The 19,586-nt window shown below is 48.0% G+C and overlaps 1 protein-coding gene across 4 annotated transcripts in view; it reads left to right on the top strand.

Moving 5' to 3' along the window:
- The first annotated feature begins 6,319 nt into the window (after positions 1-6,319).
- LOC142589893 (ubiquitin carboxyl-terminal hydrolase 17-like protein 6) overlaps positions 6,320-19,586 on the top strand; it is a 35,823-nt gene continuing 22,556 nt past the window's right edge. For all 4 annotated transcript variants that reach the window (XR_012829997.1, XM_075701555.1, XM_075701554.1 and 1 more), the window contains exons 1-10: positions 6,320-6,475; positions 10,275-10,447; positions 11,255-11,423; positions 12,335-12,643; positions 13,175-13,285; positions 14,228-14,339; positions 15,726-15,793; positions 17,081-17,151; positions 17,846-18,006; positions 18,324-18,417. Coding sequence is in view for 3 of the 4 variants with exons in the window: in XM_075701555.1 (XP_075557670.1) it covers positions 10,367-10,447; positions 11,255-11,423; positions 12,335-12,643; positions 13,175-13,285; positions 14,228-14,339; positions 15,726-15,793; positions 17,081-17,151; positions 17,846-18,006; positions 18,324-18,417 (1,176 nt within the window). In the remaining variant the exon portion in view is untranslated. The remainder of the gene's footprint in view (positions 6,476-10,274; positions 10,448-11,254; positions 11,424-12,334; positions 12,644-13,174; positions 13,286-14,227; positions 14,340-15,725; positions 15,794-17,080; positions 17,152-17,845; positions 18,007-18,323; positions 18,418-19,586) is intronic.

The raw sequence follows: 19,586 nt of genomic DNA, 5'->3' as shown, positions 1-19,586 counted from the left end.
GTGACCTTATCAGTAAAGCACCGCTGTCGCCTGAGCAGAAAACCGAACTACACCAGCTCTTACAAGAGTTTCAAGGTCTGTTCTCTGAGAGGCCTGGTAGGACTTCTGTACTTACTCATGATATAGAACTTACCTCCCCAGAGCCAGTACGATCCAAGGCGTATCGGGTGTCACCCCGCCAGAGCGATATTATGGAGGCTGAGGTAAAGAAAATGCTACAGCTCGGTGTTATTGAGGCAGGTGAGAGTGATTATACCTCCCCTTTGATTTTAGTTGAGGTACCGGGCAAGGAACCTCGTCCTTGCGTCGACTACCGCAGGCTTAATTCCATCACTAAGGATCAAATTTATCCGATCCCTAACATCGAGGAGCGCCTTGAGAAAGTTAGTAGCGCTCAGTTTATTTCCACCCTAGATCTTGTCAGGGGTTATTGGCAGGTTCCACTTACAGAAGAGGCTAGTAGGTACGCGGCGTTCATTTCACCAATGGGAACATTCCGTCCTAAAGTGTTGAGTTTTGGTTTGAAGAACGCGCCATACTGTTTTTCAAGCCTCATGGATAAAGTGTTGCGGGGACAGCAAGAATTCGCTTTACCGTATCTAGACGACGTAGCGATATTCTCTGCATCCTGGTCTGAGCATATGGCACACTTGCGGGCAGTGCTAACCCGCCTGCGCGAAGCGGGCTTGACAGTAAAGGCTCCTAAGTGCCAGTTAGCACAGGCCGAGGTTGTCTACCTCGGTCACGTGATTGGTCAGGGTCGTCGCCGCCCCTCTGAAATAAAAGTGGCCGCTGTGCGAGACTTTCCGCAACCGCGCACAAAGACCGATATTCGGTCGTTCTTAGGTGTCGCCGGCTACTATCAGAGGTACATCCCCAGGTACTCTGATATCGCGGCTCCCCTGACGGATGCTCTAAGAAAAACAGAGCCCCAAACAGTCGTCTGGGACGAGACAAAGGAAAGAGCGTTTAGCGCCCTAAAGAGTGCCCTAACAAGCCAGCCTGTGCTACGATCGCCAGACTATACAAAAGGGTTCGTTGTTCAGTGCGATGCTAGTGAGCGAGGCATGGGCGTTGTACTGTGCCAACGGGAAAATGGAGAAGTAGAACACCCCGTCCTGTATGCTAGTCGTAAGCTGACCAGTCGTGAGCAGGCGTATAGCGCCACCGAGAAAGAGTGTGCATGTCTCGTGTGGGCCGTTCAGAAATTGTCATGCTATCTAGCCGGCTCGAGGTTTATCATTGAGACGGATCACTGCCCTCTCCAATGGCTGCAGACCATCTCTCCCAAAAATGGCCGCCTCCTGCGCTGGAGCCTCGCTTTGCAACAGTATTCCTTTGAGGTGCGTTACAAAAAGGGGAGTCTCAACGGTAACGCCGATGGCTTAAGTCGAAGCCCCTAACGTAGGAATCAGCCTCAAAATTGTTTGTTACTGATGTTTTTCTTCCTGAGGCAGGATTGTTTAACATATTGCTTTTGTTTAGTGTTTCAAAGTGATGATATGCTTTCTAGTGCAATTTTCCAATTTGTGGACGCGTTCTGAGTGATGCTAGACTACTGTAAGGAACTAGGCAGTGGTATAAAAGGGGAAAGAGCCTGGCAGGGCTTAGTGAGGGTTGTGCCGTGCTTGCTGACTGAGCGGTTGAGTTTCAGCGTAGTTCTAACGCTTGCCGGGAACGAGAACAAAAATGTGAACTCTCCCGAAGTCACTTTGCAGTGTCCTGTGCGAACCTGAACGAGAGAACGAGGCCTTCTCTGTGCGCTGCGCTCAAGAAACGCCGAGGGACGCCCGACTTCGGTTATGAGCATCATCTAGCGACATCCCTCCGGACAGCGGATGCAGTCCCCTGTCCATCGGGATCTCCTTCCCCCGGCGGGGCGGTCTGTTGCGTTTCGCCTGCAACGCGCGGTTTTGCCGGCGCGACTGCGGCGGGGCGGCAGACATTTTGGCCCGTTCGGCGTCGCCGCAACGCTCCCCGCCAGGCGTTTCCAGGCGTTTCCAGGCATGTTCCGATGCCACGTGTCTTCATGTGCGTGTGTGAGTGTATGTGCCATTGTGCCCGAACGGCGGCGATGCGACAGCAGGGGGTCACCCTCTCCTTCCAGTCATTGTGCCCGACCAGAGGCGCTCCGAGAGCCGAAGTTACCTTCTCCTCCCAGTCTTTGTGCCCGACCGGCGGCAGTGTGCGTCACCTTAGCCCATTGTACAATCACGTGCTCGTCTATTGAGGGGTTCCTTCTTGCCCTCAACTGCGAGAGTATAAAAACAGCTGCCCCCGGACGCCAAAAAGAGGGCTCCGATTTCTTCTGTTGAGTAAAGTGCTCTCCCGTCTCTCTACTTCGGTCAACCTGACCGCCAACTCTTTGCGATGTTAAAATAAACAAGTTGTTTTGTTGTTACCAGTCGACTCATGCTTTGCCGGGACCTTCGGATGCTTCCAGTTGTACCCCAGGCCGCCAGGCCAACGCTACCCTTGGGGCTTGCGACCCAGGTACAACCACGGGCGTCAGCGCCGAGTTCCCAACAAATCGTACCAGCGGGTACGACCACAACAACTCGTACCAGCGGTGCGATTCAAACAGTATGGACTAGGATCTAAAGAAAATTTACGGTTTAGGAAGGAGTAAAGGAACTTCAGGCGTATTATTTTTCGCCTCGTTTGAGGGGCGTGAAAACTATTTGTCCGCAGTAATTCAGTTATAGACTCTTCTCGGCCGTATTTGGAAAAAAAAATATAGAACACATGGGAACAAGAACGAGTTCATTCGGAGTCAATTACACTGAGCCCAAATTCTACAGTGCATGCCCCCGGTACAAAACTGCAGGTCGGGGTTGGGAAACCGCGTTTATAGTGGTTTAGGGAAGCTTTATTTGTGATAACCGATGACGTGTACAGTCTGTGTTGGCCCTGTATATATCGCGTGGGTGATTAACACGGCCTACTTTTCCCACTGTACAGATTGTGACAAGCATTTCTGCGTCTTTTTTACATGTATTTCAATAGTAGGACTCGGAGATCTTCGGGCCGAATCCTTGTGCCGTCTAAATGCAAATACATGTAAAATCGGAGAGGTACTTTTATGAGACGACCACTGTACTGATTTGAGTGAAATTTGGTGCATTTGAGAGATAAAGTTAAATTCTAGCGGCTGTAGCAAGCAGAATTTTCGTTTAGCTGTGGCCTAGAATTGATTTTTTTTTTACAGAAATTGTCGAAAATCGGTTAGTTACTATAATAGGAACACGGAGTTTACAAATCCGTAACTCTGCGCCAAATACAGATGTCGCAGTTATATAAATTGCAATAGTTAGAGCATATATAAACAGGAAAAATGATGTATGAAGTTGCAGCTCACGTGGAACTTTTACAGTGCTTACGAATGTTCCGCCCACCTAGTGTTACACCTAGTGGACAAGCATAATACACCAGTTTTGTCCGCTTTAGGTTTATTATTAGGTGCAGTTTACGGAATTGTGATGTTATTTTTCCATGTATCTGACTTACAGGGTTGTAAACTTGATAGTCTCGTGTTTGGATTTCTTTTTGTTATTTCCAAGAACTTTCATTTAAAAGATTCAATAAGGCTTAAATGAAAAGAAAAAGAAAAGGCCTGCTTCCTACAGTCACTACATTTTCAAATTTTCTTTTGCACGAACAAACTACCTCGCCGAATTGCGTGCAGTATACGGTTTCCGAGGGAAAAAGCGATTTCTCCGTTCGCACACATTTAGTTATAGGAGCACTCGCTACCGTGCCTGGAGCGAATTCTTCGTCTTAAGTTTATCTGCTGTCGTCGAATCTGGAGAGTTATATGTTGTTTTGTTTCGTCGTGGTCTGCCAGCGCCGGGAGTGACGGAGCGGGCAGTTGGTGCTCAGCGCGACGGATGTAATAGATGGCAAGGGTCGCGTGGATGCGCCGACACTGGTATACACGCCCGTTATACTGGCGATACGCACGCAGCTTCGCGTTTATCGGTTCGTACAGCACACCTCGGTTCCGTGACGCCTGTAGGTGACGCTGCAACAAACATACGATCAAAGCCGCGAGCGCGAAAGTTACGGATCACGATGCTCTCGCGGCATCATTCGTCGACGATTTAAACGATCACTTGAGCGCGGATAAGAGCAACTATGCGTGCCCGTTCCGTCTTTCACAAGTGTAACGCTTTGCCTGCGGAAGCCAATGTAACGCCGACAGGCTCGCAGCGTAGTTGCAGCTTTCCACGTTGTGCTTGAGCTTAGCAACCAAAAATCTACTACTTTCGATCGATTAGAATCTTTCTTTCTTTTGTTTTCTTATCTCGAAGAATCGGCTGGCGAAGGGCTATTTCGCATACAGCCAGGGATAAACGACACGCCGATAGGCGACCGTTAGCCGCATCATCTGTCCATTTCCCGTCGAGTTAGGCGTTGTCTGCAGACGCTTGCCCAGACACACCGACCGCCTCCATGCCTCAGAACAGGGTGCCTTCCGCGGTCCCCAGAAGCGTGGGAGCCGTTCGCGGTCGCTCCCTGCCGTACGTGGTCGGCCACGCCAGGTCTAAACTCGCCCTTCCCATGGCTCTCGGCGCATCCACGACGCCGTCGGACGCGAAGAAGCCGGCGGTGGTGCCGCCGGGCCAGCCTACGACCTGCATAGCCTACGCCTTCCAGCCCGCCCAGGGACAGGAGGCCATCTTGCTCATACCGACGACGGCGCTAAAGTTCGAGCTCCGCGACCATGCGGGTCAAAAGGTGCTGCAGTTTCTGCCGCCTTCCGCGGCATTCCTCCCGTTGGTCAAAACGACGGCGAAGCCATCTTCCACGGCGATTGCGGGCCATCAACCACATCATGACGCTCCGGTGGCCACCATAAGTCCGGCAATGACGAAGCAGCAGACGACGCTCGCATCGTCTGCTCCGAGTACGAAAGACAAGATGTCGCCTGTTTCTGCAAGGGCTGCCGTTGTCAAGCCAACGTTTCGCTTTCAAGAACGGCCCGCGTCCTGGAATGGCGCTCTGCGGCTGGACTTCGGCGGCGAGGTCCATAGCGGCGAGGCGAGTACCGCTCTTGAGCCAAACGCCAGCAGCAACAACAAGATGGAACCCGTGAAAGCCATTCCTGGACGGGAACATATCGAAGAGGCGAAGCAGAAGGCGTACGCTCGCTACGGATCGAACAACGAGTTGATAAACAAGATCTTGGACGATAGAGTCGTCGACACCAAAGACGAGTTGGCCTGGCCGGAGGACTCATCTTCAAAGAAGGAGCACATCAGCTGGCTCGCCTCTAAAGTGCGGTCTGCTTTGGTAGAAACCCGTCAGACGGAAATTCGACTCCAGCAGAAGAAAGCCGAAGTCGCCGAGGCCAACGATCTGTTTCGATACAAGCTGGTCAGGTTCCAGCAACTTGCCGCACTGATGAACAGCGACGAATTTCACAAGGCTACGGTTGAAGCTGAACTGGAGCTGATGCAGAACGTCCACGACCTTGACGGCACTATTTGCGCCTTGTAAGACTTCGGCTGCTGTTTCGTTTCACAGTAACCCTTAGAAACTGTCTGAAACATGTCGAGCTCTTTGTTGGTGACTCGGTGTCTGTTACGGGTCTGTCGATGTGGTCGTTTTTTTTCCCTACATACTAATGCTTTCTAGTTCTAATACATACTGTCCGTAAAGTCTAGCAGTGAGCTAGCGCTTGCCACCCATGCTCTTGCTCGGATGGTTAGCGTTCTTGAAAAACAATAAAACACTATGACTATGAACGTATTTGTAAGCTCTGGCATATATGTCCCGTTAATGTGCGGCTCAAATGTCTAATAACACAATATTTAAGTCGCGGTGGCCGTCCAAGCAAATAACAAAAAGGAAGTTCATTGCAATTGCAATAAAACAAGCGATATGTGGATATTGGACCGGAAGGAATAAAGTCCGGTTTGCTGATATCGTGCGTATTTTTTTTTTTGGCTAGTACCTTGTGTTGGAACGGCAACCCAATAGAAACTCCTTTTAGTGTCATATCTTCGTAGCACAAAATTTGTACTCCGGCATGACGTCACCGTAATGACGATTCTGCCGTCGTCGATGTTATTCGCTCTCGTGGTTGCGAGTAAAAACACCTTTGTTTCGAGCTTCTGCGCTACGGCTAAATTGTAGTACGGTTTGTTTTTGGTGTGCCCAAAGTATTTCTACGCAAATGGCCTCATTGATGTTCCCGTTTGGTTGCTTGGGCACCGTGTTTGCCGAAAGCGGATTACCAAAACCAAATCTTCGCGCCACGTCTGGGATAGCCGTCCGCCGCGCCATCTCTGGAGCGACAAATTACTCACTCCGCCGTCCTAGGTGGCGCGGCGGTCCTTTGTGTGCGTTTCGGCCCGTTCCTGAACGCACTGTCCCCGTTTATAAAAAAAAAAATATTGTAGTGGTGACCGACTGTGTAGTGACGCCGGCGATGGATACTTGTTGACCATGACACACGACGCGGCTGTCACAGGTAAGTCTCGTTCTTCCATCGTCCGCTGAAAGATCCGATCGGAGTTTGCCATCCGCCGGTGATGCTAATGCAGCTGACGCGAGAGGCGAAACTTAGGCCTAAAACCCGCTGCCTCTCGTAGCGGCCAAAACGATTTGTGTCGCGCGCCGGGTTTCTTTCGCGACCGCCTCCTTTCGGCGCCAGTGACGCTGGAAGCGACCGAGAGTCGCCTCGGCTCAAAAATCCCCTTCGTAAACGCGCTTACACGTGCGTCTTCGGGGCAATGCGTTGACGACGGTGTGTCTGGCGAGCCGCAGCGCTGCTGTAGGTGACCGAGGTCCGCTTCGCGCGCAACTGCTTCAAAGTGCGACGACGTCGCCCCATGTGCCCCGCCGCTGGCCGGCACGCTAAGCCTATTTTGACGTGTACCCCGCGTAGTACACAGGCCGCGCTGCGCATTTCAAAGTGCACGCACCAGCTGAGCGATTTTTTTTACACGTTGCGCGAAACGGTGGGACCCCACCTCGCGAAACGAGATACGTCCAGTTTTCGAGCGGTTTCCGCTGTTGGCGGTGGCGGCGGTAATGTACTACTACTACCATGCCGTGTAATCTGCGTCTGAGCCGGCGTTGTAGATGCGGGACCCGAAAGAAATCTACGCGAGGTAGCCAGTTGCGTTTCCTGCGGTAGGTTCTGACAGGCATGAGGCCGTCGGCTTCGTTTCCGCCGCAGGCTTGCTACATTGAACTACCAGAAGTGCGAAGCCAGCGATAAAAACACCGCTTAACGTGGTTATCACCACACCAACGCACGTTTGGTCGCAGCCCGCCTCGATATTGCCCAGTTGTGCGCAGTCGCTTGTGTGCGAGAATCCTCTTGCAGTGCTTTTCAGACATATAAAGGTTATACGTATATATATATTTAGAGTTACGAAGACCCGAGGTTGATACAGAGCGCGGAGTCCCACCGAATTGATTAGCTCTGTCGCCATGGCCGACCTCGTGTTGTTCCTTTCGCGAAATAGCCCCGATAGTTCTGTTCGCTGGAAATTTAGGCGCATTTGAGTTGCCTTCTATAACGCTCGCTCGCTCCCTTGATTTTGTAGGCTGCTTTCACCGTGACCGCAAACCCGCGTTTTGTATCTTATCGCTCAGTGCATTCCGAGAGCCGCGGATAAGTTTCCCTCGCGGCGACGTCATGCGTACTGTACTATCCAGTTTAAACCTTTTTTTTTCACGCGGTTCATTAGTAATCGAAACAGTAATAGTTCAGCAAAAAAAAAAATCGGACATAGTCGCATAGTCGGGCGGCTTGATCGGCAAAAGTAAAAACAATCCACGCGCGGCGTACGGAAACCAAAGGAAAAAAGAAAAATCGATCGCTGGTGCACTGCAAGCCCGCCTATTTTAAATCCACGTGACTCGAATGCTCGCTTTTTTTTTTCTTTTTAGTAGCATCGTCGAAACTGGTTCGTTCTCGCATATAATGTCAGTAAGGGGAGCAGCATTGGGAATGCCTTTGTGAATGCACCATACTTTCTTTAATTTCATTGTGGCGTTCACATTATCGGGGAGCGTTGAGAAAATCCGCCCGATTCGTTCATGTCAGCTTCGCTGGTGTGTTTCTCGCCTTGCCCAAGAAAACGCGAGACGGTAGCAGACGATCTTTTGTGCGTGTTCGCATAGGAAAAAGAAGAAGAAGAAAAAGAGACATCGTCGAGTTGGTGTGCCCAATTAACGCCTATGTTGCGCTTGAAAAATATTACACATAGCTGGGGAGCGAGTAAAAACGAACCAGCGCTGCCGATTGTGAGCAGATCCGTTGCTGTTTTTGGGTTCTCGGGGGAGAAGGCAGCTGTGGCCCCTTGGCGCCGCTCCAGCGGATCGCGGACTGCAGACGCGAATCGCCCATGCCGCAACTTGTATATACCGCGAAGATGAAAGGGCGTTTGCCGAATTTGGCCGCACCTCCCTCTCCCACGAGTCGAAGGTGCATAATTTTACAGTAGCGCCAACTCGCGCTGGCGAAGAAGCACTTGGAAACGAGAGAGAGAGAGGGGGGGTGCGTCTTGCACTTCTCATGGCGCATGGGTAACACGTGCATTTAGTGTTTCTTACAACCAGAGCGAAGTCTGGCACTACTTGCTATGGGAGCTGCAAATCGTGGGGCTTCAGCCAGCATCAAGGAGGTTTAAAATAAAAATTTCTGTAGTGGCCAGCCTGGGTAGGTTCTTGCCAGCGCTTGACCTCCATCCTTGAAAGAGTGCCGCAGTCATTGGAGACCAGTCACAGAACCTAACCAGTCACAAGAACTGTGACTGGTCAAAATTGTAAATTATTGGCAAACTGCAAAGTAAATGCTCGTTGTTTCAAGCTGAAATATTGCCTATGGCTGAGAAATAGCATGATCTCCCATACAATTTGCCAAGATGTTCAGGTTTCATCCCAAAATGAGTTGCAGACACTTGTTGAGCAGTGTCTGCGCAACAACATTGGCCGTCTTAAAGCTGCAGCAAGTGAGAAGAAAACTTTTCAGGTTCTCCTCTATGTGCGAATGCTATTCATTTCCTCTAAAAAGGTAGTGACATCCCGACACCACATCTAGGGCTCCAACTTCACTACAGAATTTTTTTTTTTAATAACCTCCTTGGCCATCATGAGATGGGATTGATGACGAATCTGCCCTAAACTTCGTCCTTCTGGCTTCAGATGGCTTAGCGAATAGGTGGTGTTCCAAAACATGGCTTCTGTAATGTCTTTCCAGCTCTGCTATTACTTTCTGCTTGTGCAGTTAGTCAAAGCATAGCCTTTGAGATCTTTTTCCATTACTCGGAGGTAACTATTTCTGGGGTGCAGATTTGGACTCCACCCATTGATCACTCTCAAATAAATATTTGCGCTACAGTTCACTATGCTTGTGCATGTATGCGGAGCCTTATTGCCTTCGGCATTTAGGAAAATATGATTGCTTTGAAATTTAGCCAGATAAAGACAAATGAACTGTGTAGTGAATAAAACCATAATAACATATGAAGCCACACGCAGTGACAATGAGACACTCCCACATACTACAATTGTTCTCAAGGTCTCTGAATTATCGCAGCGCTGGAGCTTGCTCTAATAATTTTTGAAGGAAACTGGAAGATAAGGAGACAACACAGAAAAGCAGACTGCAAGAGGAGGGCCTTAATTGGTTCAGACATTTTCTGCATGAACTGTCAACTTAACAATGCAATGTTTGTTTTTGTTGCCTGGTGGTGCGATATTACATGGGCTTATTGCAGAGGCTTATTAATTTTAATTAGAAGCATTGCTGGTTTCTCTAGTGGCTAATATGTTTTGGCTGCCTAAGTAAATGTTCCTTTAAAGATCAGCCAAATACATAAAAGTAGTTCACAGAAGTGCTTGTCACTATGTCTTGTTAAAGCACAATATATATATATAATGTTTGAAGATCTAAAAGCAATATTTGCAACAGTTTCGGGGTACCTGATGACAAAAAGCTGCCTGAGATTTCTAATGTTGGGCATCCCAAAGGACACAGACACTCTTATTTTCCATATATGAGTGTACCAGGGTTTAGAGTTGTCATTTGAGTCAGCCTTGCCCGGAAATCTGCAAGCCTCCCTAATGGTAGAGTGGAAGAGTGTCTGCTCTGGTAAGGGGTTAGTCCCAAGTTCGATCCACTGACTGGGATGAATTTTTTTAAACTGCGAAACCTTCTTTCTGAGAAACCTGCATTGGGGGCTCCTTCGTGGTTTCATGTTACTCTCAAGTGGATGCCAATTTTTTTCTCATTAATGTTTTTCTCCATGTTTCAGCGGCCCAGACATTGGGAAGAAGTCTAGTCAGCACCTTTTGTAGGTTCTAAGAATTTCCCGTGCCCCCTGTCGCCACGAGCTCTGCTGGAAAGATGCCGCAAGAAAGTTTGAAGATGATCAGCAACTCCATAAGCCTGGGGCTTGGCCGTAGCCCACTGGGTCTCAACCAACAGGTGTGCGCGAATGAACAAATTGTGAATTTTTATGTGCTGCTGTGGAGGTATTTGAGCCAAGAATAACATGGACAATGCAAACTAGGAGTGTGTTTTATGCAGCAATGAAGTAGTGCGGTATAGCTGGAATTTAGATGAAAAATTTTGCCCACTGTCCCAGCATAACTGCAAGTGCCACCAAATTCATATTTACCGAGCAAAGGAGAAGTGCCATGGCAACTGCGTGTGAAGTTAAATGCATCTGGATCAAACGCAACTTTTGTTAAATAATTTGTTCAGCAGATTCTAGCAAGTGCGCAGAAATGTTTGTTTTGAAATTAACCTGAATGGGTGGTAATAACAGCGACAAGTAGCAGTTTTACGCAGTATGTGGGGGGGGGGGGTGGAATGAAAATGAGACGTTAATTGAGAAATTGGGAATTGTATGTGATAGTAGTTAAGACGTTTCTATTCCGTAGTGAGTAGTAATAACTCTTGGGCTTGTTTCAACTTTAGCCTGATTTGGAATCACCAGCATATTATTTGAGCATGTTCTAGAAGCACATTGGTTCTAAAGAACTTGCTAATTAAAGATTTACTTGTTTTAGCCTTCCCGGCACATCGTCAGTAGTTCGCTAATGACCTGGACATTTAGTCCGACAGCGCAAGAACTCGCACTTGTGTGTAGGCATGTTACTAATGTCCACGTGTGATAAAGTCTTCAGACTTTGTTCAGGGTAAAAATGTTGCAGCCACAAATGGCGCCGGTTTGTGTTGAGGCTGCATCCCGACACCAGTCGCACTCAACACTTTGTTTTCCTGGCGCAGGTCGCTGGTGGTTCGCGGTCGTCGGTGCTTCTGTCTCGCATCGACTTTGAGCCGTGCGACGGCGGAGGCAAGCTCACAGCGGAGGCACTTCGGGCAAAGTATGCGCCGCTCTCACCGTCACCGGTGCACAACGGCCAGCTGAGCAAGAACAACTCCCTCCACAAGCTCGGTAGGCCTCCCAGGACTCCTGGATCGTTGTGCTATACCATTCTCCCAGCGGGCGGGGTATTTTCTGTTCAGAGGGGGCGTTTGTCACAGGCGATCTTCGAAGAAAGAGTCTTGTGTGCCATGACGGAGGCGATCGTCGGAGTGGGAAGGGAACAAGTGCCGCGTGCTTGGAAGGACAAAAACATTTTGAGCTGTGCTACCGAATTGCACTCTTACAACGCCAGAGAGGCTACTCTGCAAGATGATGTTTCTGGTCTCGTCGGAAAAGATCGACGTAAAAACAAGAGATGGGGGGGGGGGCAGTGGCCACTTTGAAGTTGCCTCACCAGATTGCCTTAACAACATGGATTTTGACCATGTCTGCTTAAGTCCAGTGAATTTCTTTCTGTTGGAGTCAAAGGCGCAATTTGGCAAGATAGAAAAATGTTTACCAAGCCACACCATCCCAAGGACGAGAAAATATACTTTGAAATATTTGATTTCACGCTGATGAGCAGGTTCTAGAATTTTTGCTTGAAATAAAAAAAAAGATACTTTGACTGTCATCAACATTACCATCTATCAACATTATGACGAAATTATAGAAAAGCGTTTTCAAAGAGTACTTATTCGGTCTATTTAGCATTCCTCTCTATTGTTTCTCGCCATGAGCCTATTCCCATCGGCATCAACCTTGGCTGACAATGACGTCGCCACGGTTGATAACAGTAGATGAAAACGAAGAAATGTACACAAGCAAAAAGTATCCTACTGGTCCAGGGTCTTTGCCACATCTTGCATGACATTTGTTTATTGGCTAACTGTTACATTTGTCTGAAAATTGTTTTAGGAGGAATTTGCTACAAGTGTTCGGCCCTCCAGCCGGAAAATCTGAATGCGTTTTCCGACGTGCCTCTCTGGCGATTCTATCAGGAGGCGGCAAGCCGATGGTGAACGGGGCCGCCATGACGAACGGCGTGGGCGGCGGCGGAGACGGCGTGAATGGCTGTGGGAACAAGCTGGCGCGCCGGGACGAAGGGGGCGAGGACGGCATCCCAGAGCCGCGGGTGCGTCTGCATTCGTCGGATGCGATCTGGCTCGACTGGCGGGAGCAGCGGCGCATCGGCGCGGGCCTCATCAACATGGGCAACACGTGCTTCATGAACACGGTCATCCAGTGCCTGACCTACTGCCCGCCCCTGGCCAACTACCTCCTGCACCAGGATGACCACTGCACCAAGTGTAAGCGCGTTGGCCGTTAGCAGCAGGCCAGACTGCCAGCATCTTTTTTGCAGTGTGGGGCTGTGGCACATCCCACGACCGCGCCGCTTAGCCCTCCGCATTACGTGTCTGCCAAACTTCCCCAAATTGTTTCGTAGGGCTTGCAAACTTTGGCTCGTTCGACGATTTCGAGAATGCCTTGCGACGTTTTGCAAAAGAGATCAGTCTCGAGGTGATGAGAATTGCAGCTTAGCCGCCGATTTCGTGCAAAATGCGAATGAATGGCTGCAGACTTCCTCGGTAAATAAAGGCATGCTGATGTAGGTAGCATGTATTTGGGGTTTCCTCGATGCATTATTTAACTAAACGTTTGGGCAATTGCATTGCTTTTATTTTTTTCTTCGCTCGCGTGAAATCTGGAATAAGGAGGTTTTACTGCCTGCTAGTTAAGGTGCTTCATGCAGGGAAAGCATAGTGCTCGCTATGAAAGCAGTCTCTCTCTCTCTCTCTCACTCGTTTGACTTGTGTTGACCGGTGATCTCGACTTTGCAGGCAAGACATTGAACTTCTGCATGATGTGTGAACTCCAGAGGCACATGAAGCGGGCCCTGGAGAAGTCTGGAGACACCATCAAGCCCCTGTACATATACCAGCGGCTCAAAGGTATTGCAGTAAACATTGTGGGGTTAGTTGGTGCATAGCTTTCAATAGGTGAAGCGCCAATAGTGACGGCACACAAGAAGGAATACAGACATTGTTCGCCTTGTCCTGTCTGTATTCCTTCTTCTGTGCCGTCACTATTGGCGCTTCACCTATTGAAAGCTCAAAGGTACATTGCCAGGCATGTTGCCGTTCTCTGGTAACGTGACAGAGTTGCGTGCAAAAGATTGCAAGAAGGATGGGCTGCACATGTACTTGCCTAAAATTGGTTCTTGTGGCTTGAAACGGGTTTGATGACTTTGTAAACTTTACAGTGTTTTACAAAATGTTTCGTTATACATGCGTCAATTCGCCGTGGTTAACACATGGAACGTGTTTAATGACGCCATCTTGAACTTTCTGCACCGGCTTGTCACGACAGCGTAGCTTTCGATGGCATCAGCTCAGATCCAGTTATATTGGTAAAGTTTGCTAGTAAAGACACAACCGATTTTTTTCTAAGGTAGCCACAGACTGAACTCTGCAAATTTCAAGAACATCTACTTTGAAATATGAGACCCAAGTTCGAGAAAATATTTGACATCCACGATGTCACGCTGGCGTACAGGTGCTGGGGTTTTGCTGCAAAATTCAGAAAACAGAACTTTGGCATTCGGTTACTCTCCTGGTTGTCAATCTATTACTGCAAAATTAATGAGAAATGAGTTTTCAGGAAGAATTTATGAGGTTAAACTGATTCATTCTTTCTTTGTAGTGTCTTTTTAGTCTGTAGCACCTCTACAAACGCCCCACGTGGAAAACCTACACTTGCTGTGTACCGATGCCAAGTGAAGCTTGTCACCTGTTTCAAAAGTGCTTTATGCGGAAGTAGCGCGTGCACTCGATTGTTGGCCGGGAGGATGAGATTAACATTTTCTTTTGTTTCTTCTCGTTCTTGTCAACCAGCCATAGCGAAACACTTTCAGTTTGGACAGCAGGAGGACGCTCATGAGTTCCTCCGCTACGTCGTGGACAACCTCTGGAAGGCAGCGCTAGCCAATTACGAGGGCGGCCTCAAGTGAGTTTCTCTGCGCATTTTTTTTTTTTTTCAATCGGCCAAATGTGCAATTCCACTTGTCTCGCTTTTCTCGCACGAGCTTTCAAAATGTGGAAGCCAGGAGGAAAAAAAAAGAAAGTGAACTGAATTTTCCTCTGGTTTTCGCATGCAACACGAAGTTGAGGAATTGAGTTGTACAGGCTTTGTACCGTTGTGTGCCAGTTTCATTTCTTTGTTCCAAATTTGATTTCCGGAAGTCTGGAATGTACATTTTGAAAGAAAGGCACGAATACAAAAGGCAGGCTCCACAGTCAATAGTTAGATAGAATAGTTTGATATAGTTTGTTAAAGCATGCGTCAAAAAAAAAACAACTGCGATGAGCAGCATCAGGTTATTCAGAAGTACCCAACATCACACAACATAAAACAACAAATACAATGAATGAATGACAAGATGGGAAACCGAGGGGCTCAATTTTCATTAATCGTGACCGTGTAAAGTCAACAGACAGTGAAGCCAAAGAAAGCATAGGGGAAGCTAGCTGTGATTTAATATGAAAGGTGGAAAAGTATTGAGGCAAATGGAAAATGAAAGTGGAGTAAAAGATGAATTGCCATCACGACATCTGTACCCATAAACTCCGCATTACGATAGGATGGATAGGTAGGCATCATAGTTGGCATCGCATTACAGTATCTAAACTTAAAGAGTGCAGTGAAAGACTATGAACACGAGGAATGGGTGTTTCTGTCTTGTGCCCCTTCTTCGCCCATCATTTTGCTGCGCTTTTAAGTTTCTGTACTCTGGATTACATGTGCGTTGCACTACCAATTGTGCTGTGGCAACGGCTATCAATCCGGCCGCTATCTTGGGCGTTCATGTGCTCTAGATCAAACCCTGGGAGCTCTAGCCACTGAAGTATTTCTCCTGTGCTTTCCTTGGCTTCGTGTTGTTTGTGTGTCACATAGGCGTGCTTAAAGATCTTTGTCTTGTCCATGCTTCAACATAGTCGTACAGGCTCAGCGGCATTGGCGTTTTGCTTATGAACAGGCGGTTGCAGGTTTGATTGCCAAAAGTGCGGTGGCCATAGGGGTAGAATGCAAAAACGTTTGCGCAAATCCCAGACCAGACCGAGGTCTCGGATTTGCATCATAACTACTGACCATCATGCTAACACGCCATCTTTTAGATGTTGTTCAGAGGTTGCTAATAAGAAAATCGGACAATTACGAGCCCTGCAACTTTTCCACGGGTAAAGTGAAGTTACGTAGCAGTTGGTTTTTAACCTCTAGCTGTCAAAGGCCCTGTGCTCTATGAATCACTGGTCTTCATTGTCATGCAAGATGTTTGCTTGTCTGTCTGTGGTCGCAGAGGGCGAAAATGGGTTCTCCTTAATTATATTACAGGCTGGACCCCGCGAGCAAGGAAACCACAGTCGTGAATGAGATCTTTGGCGGTTATCATAGGAGTCAAGGTAAGGGGACTTCCTGTGTCTGTGTGTTGCATGCGTAATGTTGCAGCTGTTGCAGCTGTTGCTTGCCCCCCTACGTGAGGTCTCTATAGTCCCTTTTTTTTTATTTTTGTTTATTGATACTGCAATGCCACTTTGGGGATTTTGGCAGGAAGGTACAAATGTTGAAAAGATCGCAAGAAAGGCAACCAACAAATACATAGATACATCAGATGTCAAAAAGATGGAATGAATTGCCTCTGTTCACTGCTTTCTACACGAGCCAGGGGTCTTCTAAGGCGTTGAAAAGGCGGCACAAGGTGCTGTCATGCCTCCGGGCATGAGGTCGCAGACTTGCTAGCCAGGCATTTCGGCTGCCTTTTGACAGGAGCAGGCCACAAAAAATTCTCGTGCACTGGGCTTTAGGTGCACAGCAAAGGAGCCACGTGGTTTCTCACTATATTCTGCAAAGTTCCTGAATTGGGATGTGTTGCACTCAGTTTTGCAAAAGGAATCCAATTCGATTCACATAGAAGTTTCGCTCGTCAGTCTCTTGACTATACCTTTGGAGGTTTTGGGGTGGTGATGAAAGGATGCCAGAGGGTGACCCACTTCGAGCAAGTTTTATTCTGACAAGTTCCCGGAGCAAGCGAAATCGGCAACAGAAAGTCTCCGAAGGAGTCGCTGCGGTCTAAAATCAACGTGTCGCTTACGACTTTGTGCGGTTCCAAGTTTGCCTGCGGCCGCTTGTGTTGCGTCTAAAGCATGCGTGTGTGTGTGTATCCCACGAGAGGCGTGGGCTCGGGAAAAGCTGTAGAGCAATTGTCAGTGCTTACCCATCCCAACAAAGTTGTTCCGTGTCCTCGGGGATTGTTTGTGCATTCTAACGTTTGCAGATTGGCGTGCACGGATTGGCCATATTGCTGTAATCTAAAGTTTGCTCGACTGACTTTCCTCCCCCAATATTCTAAAACGTTCCTCTGCCCAACACTGCAGCTCAAAGTTGATGGCAATGCCACCCCTGGACAAAAGTGGGCGCTGCGATATGCAGACACTCCATAGCAATCCTTGAGAAACGTGGCGTCTTCTTCAGTCCAGGGTCTGCGCTGTGTTCAAATACTTGGAGTGGAGTAAGAGTCTTTAGTGGAGGATTGTTGGAGAATGTGGGGGTTTGTCTAGGACGTGCAGGGGTTTCTGGGATGCCTGAATAGCCCCTGTTGTGTTGTTATGGGAGCCATCTTGAAAGTTTGATGAGGTGGCTTCTGGGTCGTCGTTTGACTGATGTTTTTCTTTATCTGTCTATCCCACCAGTGATTTGCATGAAATGCAAGGAGAAGAGCAACACGTACGACCACTTCATGGATCTCATCCTAGACATCAAGGTGAGGATTCCCTTGATGCCGTTTTTTGAGGATGTTGCAGAACGTGTCCATTATTGAACGAGCATCACTTCACGAGCCCTTTTTCGACTTGAAATTTTTGGATACGTCTCATATGAGTGGTGTAATTGGCAACTGATTTGGCTGCCCATCTGCTGCACCCACCCCTGGGTCCTCTTTCTTATTGTTCTCCCTGCTGGGCTCAGAAGCTGTACTGCGATACTATGATGCCTGCTACGCTCTCTGCCCATTATTGCATTAATGTTTAGTATTTATGGCCTCCAAGATTGGTATGCAAAAGATTGTGTGCGGAACTAATAGACCTCAGCCAAAACAAATTCTATAGCTGAAGTTGTTTTATAAACATCGATTAAAATAAAGAAGAGAGCAAATGGGTTTCAATACTAGTGTCACAGATAGAGCAACAAGTGAATAGGTATTTACAGAATATTTACAATATATCACAGAGCTGACCATGTGGTGTTGTAGTCTAGCCTTAAAATCCCTCCGTCGCCTTCTTCATCGAATTGAGGAGCATCGTCGTAATCGTGCTCGCAGAACTGTTGACAACGTTCTTCGGGGAGGAGAGACTGCCAACTTTTCTGCCTGTCGCAGCAGTAACCACACGCTCTTGCAGAACTTCAGCGCTTGATTGAGCCTGTGGATCGAAACCTTGTGTTGTTGCTCCAAACTACAGAATGCCTCCAGCCTGGAGACGGCCCTGGAGAAGTTTGTGGAGCCGGAGCTGTTGCAGAACGACAACGCCTACAAGTGTCCTCGCTGCAACATCAAGGTGATGGCGCAGAAGCGGTTCACCGTCCACAGGGCGCCCAACGTAGCCACGTTCCAGTTCAAAAGGTGGGTGGACTTGTATCCATTCACTCTCAGCTTGCCGTTTATTTGTGATTTATTTCACTGCAGAACACGCACGAAGGGTTGCAGTGCAGCGGCAGCTCATTTTTATGTCCAATACATTGTTAAACATGGTATTCTTAAAAGTGGGTTCGACTGTGTGGCCCTGAATTTTAGGCTGCAGAAGTGTTCAGCCGTCTGTTAAAACCTTCGTCGGGCCATTCTTTGATGTCCCTAGCATGCGGCTGCCTGCCTGTATGGCGCAGTACAAGCATGTGCCCAGTGAATGTGGTATTGAAAGAAAGACATGCCCTGTCTTGCAGGTTTGATGCCAACCGGATGTTTGGAGGCAAGATCACGAAGCACGTCAGCTACCCCGAGCACCTTGAGCTGCGGCCGTACATGTCGGACAAGCACGTGAGTGTGTCCGTTCCCGACTACACGTGTAGTCAAAGCCTAACTGCTCCCTTCAGCGATGTCACATGGCCATGCTTTCACGTCTACTTTCATGCGACGGATTTGATTTAAATTTGCACAGTAAATGTATCTTTACCAGCGTTATTTCGGAAATGCATTTTTTTCCCCTAGGATAAGTATCTTTTATGGTATCCAAAACAGGATGTTCTTGGTTTAATGCCGAACTAGCTTATTAACAGCAACTTGGACGGTAAAGTACAGAGCATAGAATGGATTCTGAATGTTCATGGTGTGTTGTAAGCTATAGGTTGTTGTTTTAGGCCATTTTGAAGGGAAGTTATATAAGTTGTCAAACGTAGTCGTAAAAAATTACCACCTTGGTGCTTTTCTGGTTAGGGCCGGTTGCGTGTGCCGGGTGGAGTGCGCGCGCCAAGTTCGGCTCTATTTCGGCATTCGCGCACGATTTGGAAGCTACGACGGCCTCAAACATGTCTTTGTTTTTTTTTTGTCATATTTTTTTACATTGCAGTCGTATTAGGTGCTGATAATTACAGAATCGCTAGCTTACGAGACGGTTTTCCAAAAATCGACTTCTTCACAATATTTCGTTCTTGAAAGGCCGGCCGCCTCCCCTCTTAGCCTGTAGTGTAAAAAACATTTGCTCACAAAAAATTAATACAGTATTTACCTGATTCTAACAGGCACCCCCACCACCCCCCTCCCAAGAGAATTCCTCAGAAAATTGATTTAGCAGTGCAATATGATGCCAAAACCGTGTTCGCGGTGTTTGCAACAGCCTGTCGTTAGAGTTAGCCTGGCTAGTGTCATCTCCATTGCCATCACAAGATGGCAGTCGTGGATAGTGACAGAATGAGTTTGCACATAATGTACTTATGGCCAAGTTCGCACATAATGTAGTTATGGCCAAGTTTGCACATAATGTACTTACGGCCAAGTTCGCACATAATGTACTTACGGCCAAGTTCGCACATAATGTACTTACGGCCAAGTTTGCACATACAGTCGCCGACCGTTTATTCGGACCTCACGGGGACTGCGAAAATGTCCGAATAAACAGGTGTCCGAAAAAGCAGATTAAGAAAAAAAAAATGAAATCCTTTATTTCCACGCACTTATTCGGGCTCGGCAGTAGCCTTGGAAGAAATCGT

The sequence above is a fragment of the Dermacentor variabilis genome, chromosome 8 (genome assembly GCF_050947875.1).
Source record: "Dermacentor variabilis isolate Ectoservices chromosome 8, ASM5094787v1, whole genome shotgun sequence".
Taxonomy (NCBI): domain Eukaryota; kingdom Metazoa; phylum Arthropoda; class Arachnida; order Ixodida; family Ixodidae; genus Dermacentor; species Dermacentor variabilis.
Note: the sequence above shows the minus strand (reverse complement) of the source record. Positions and strands in the feature narration are given on the sequence as shown.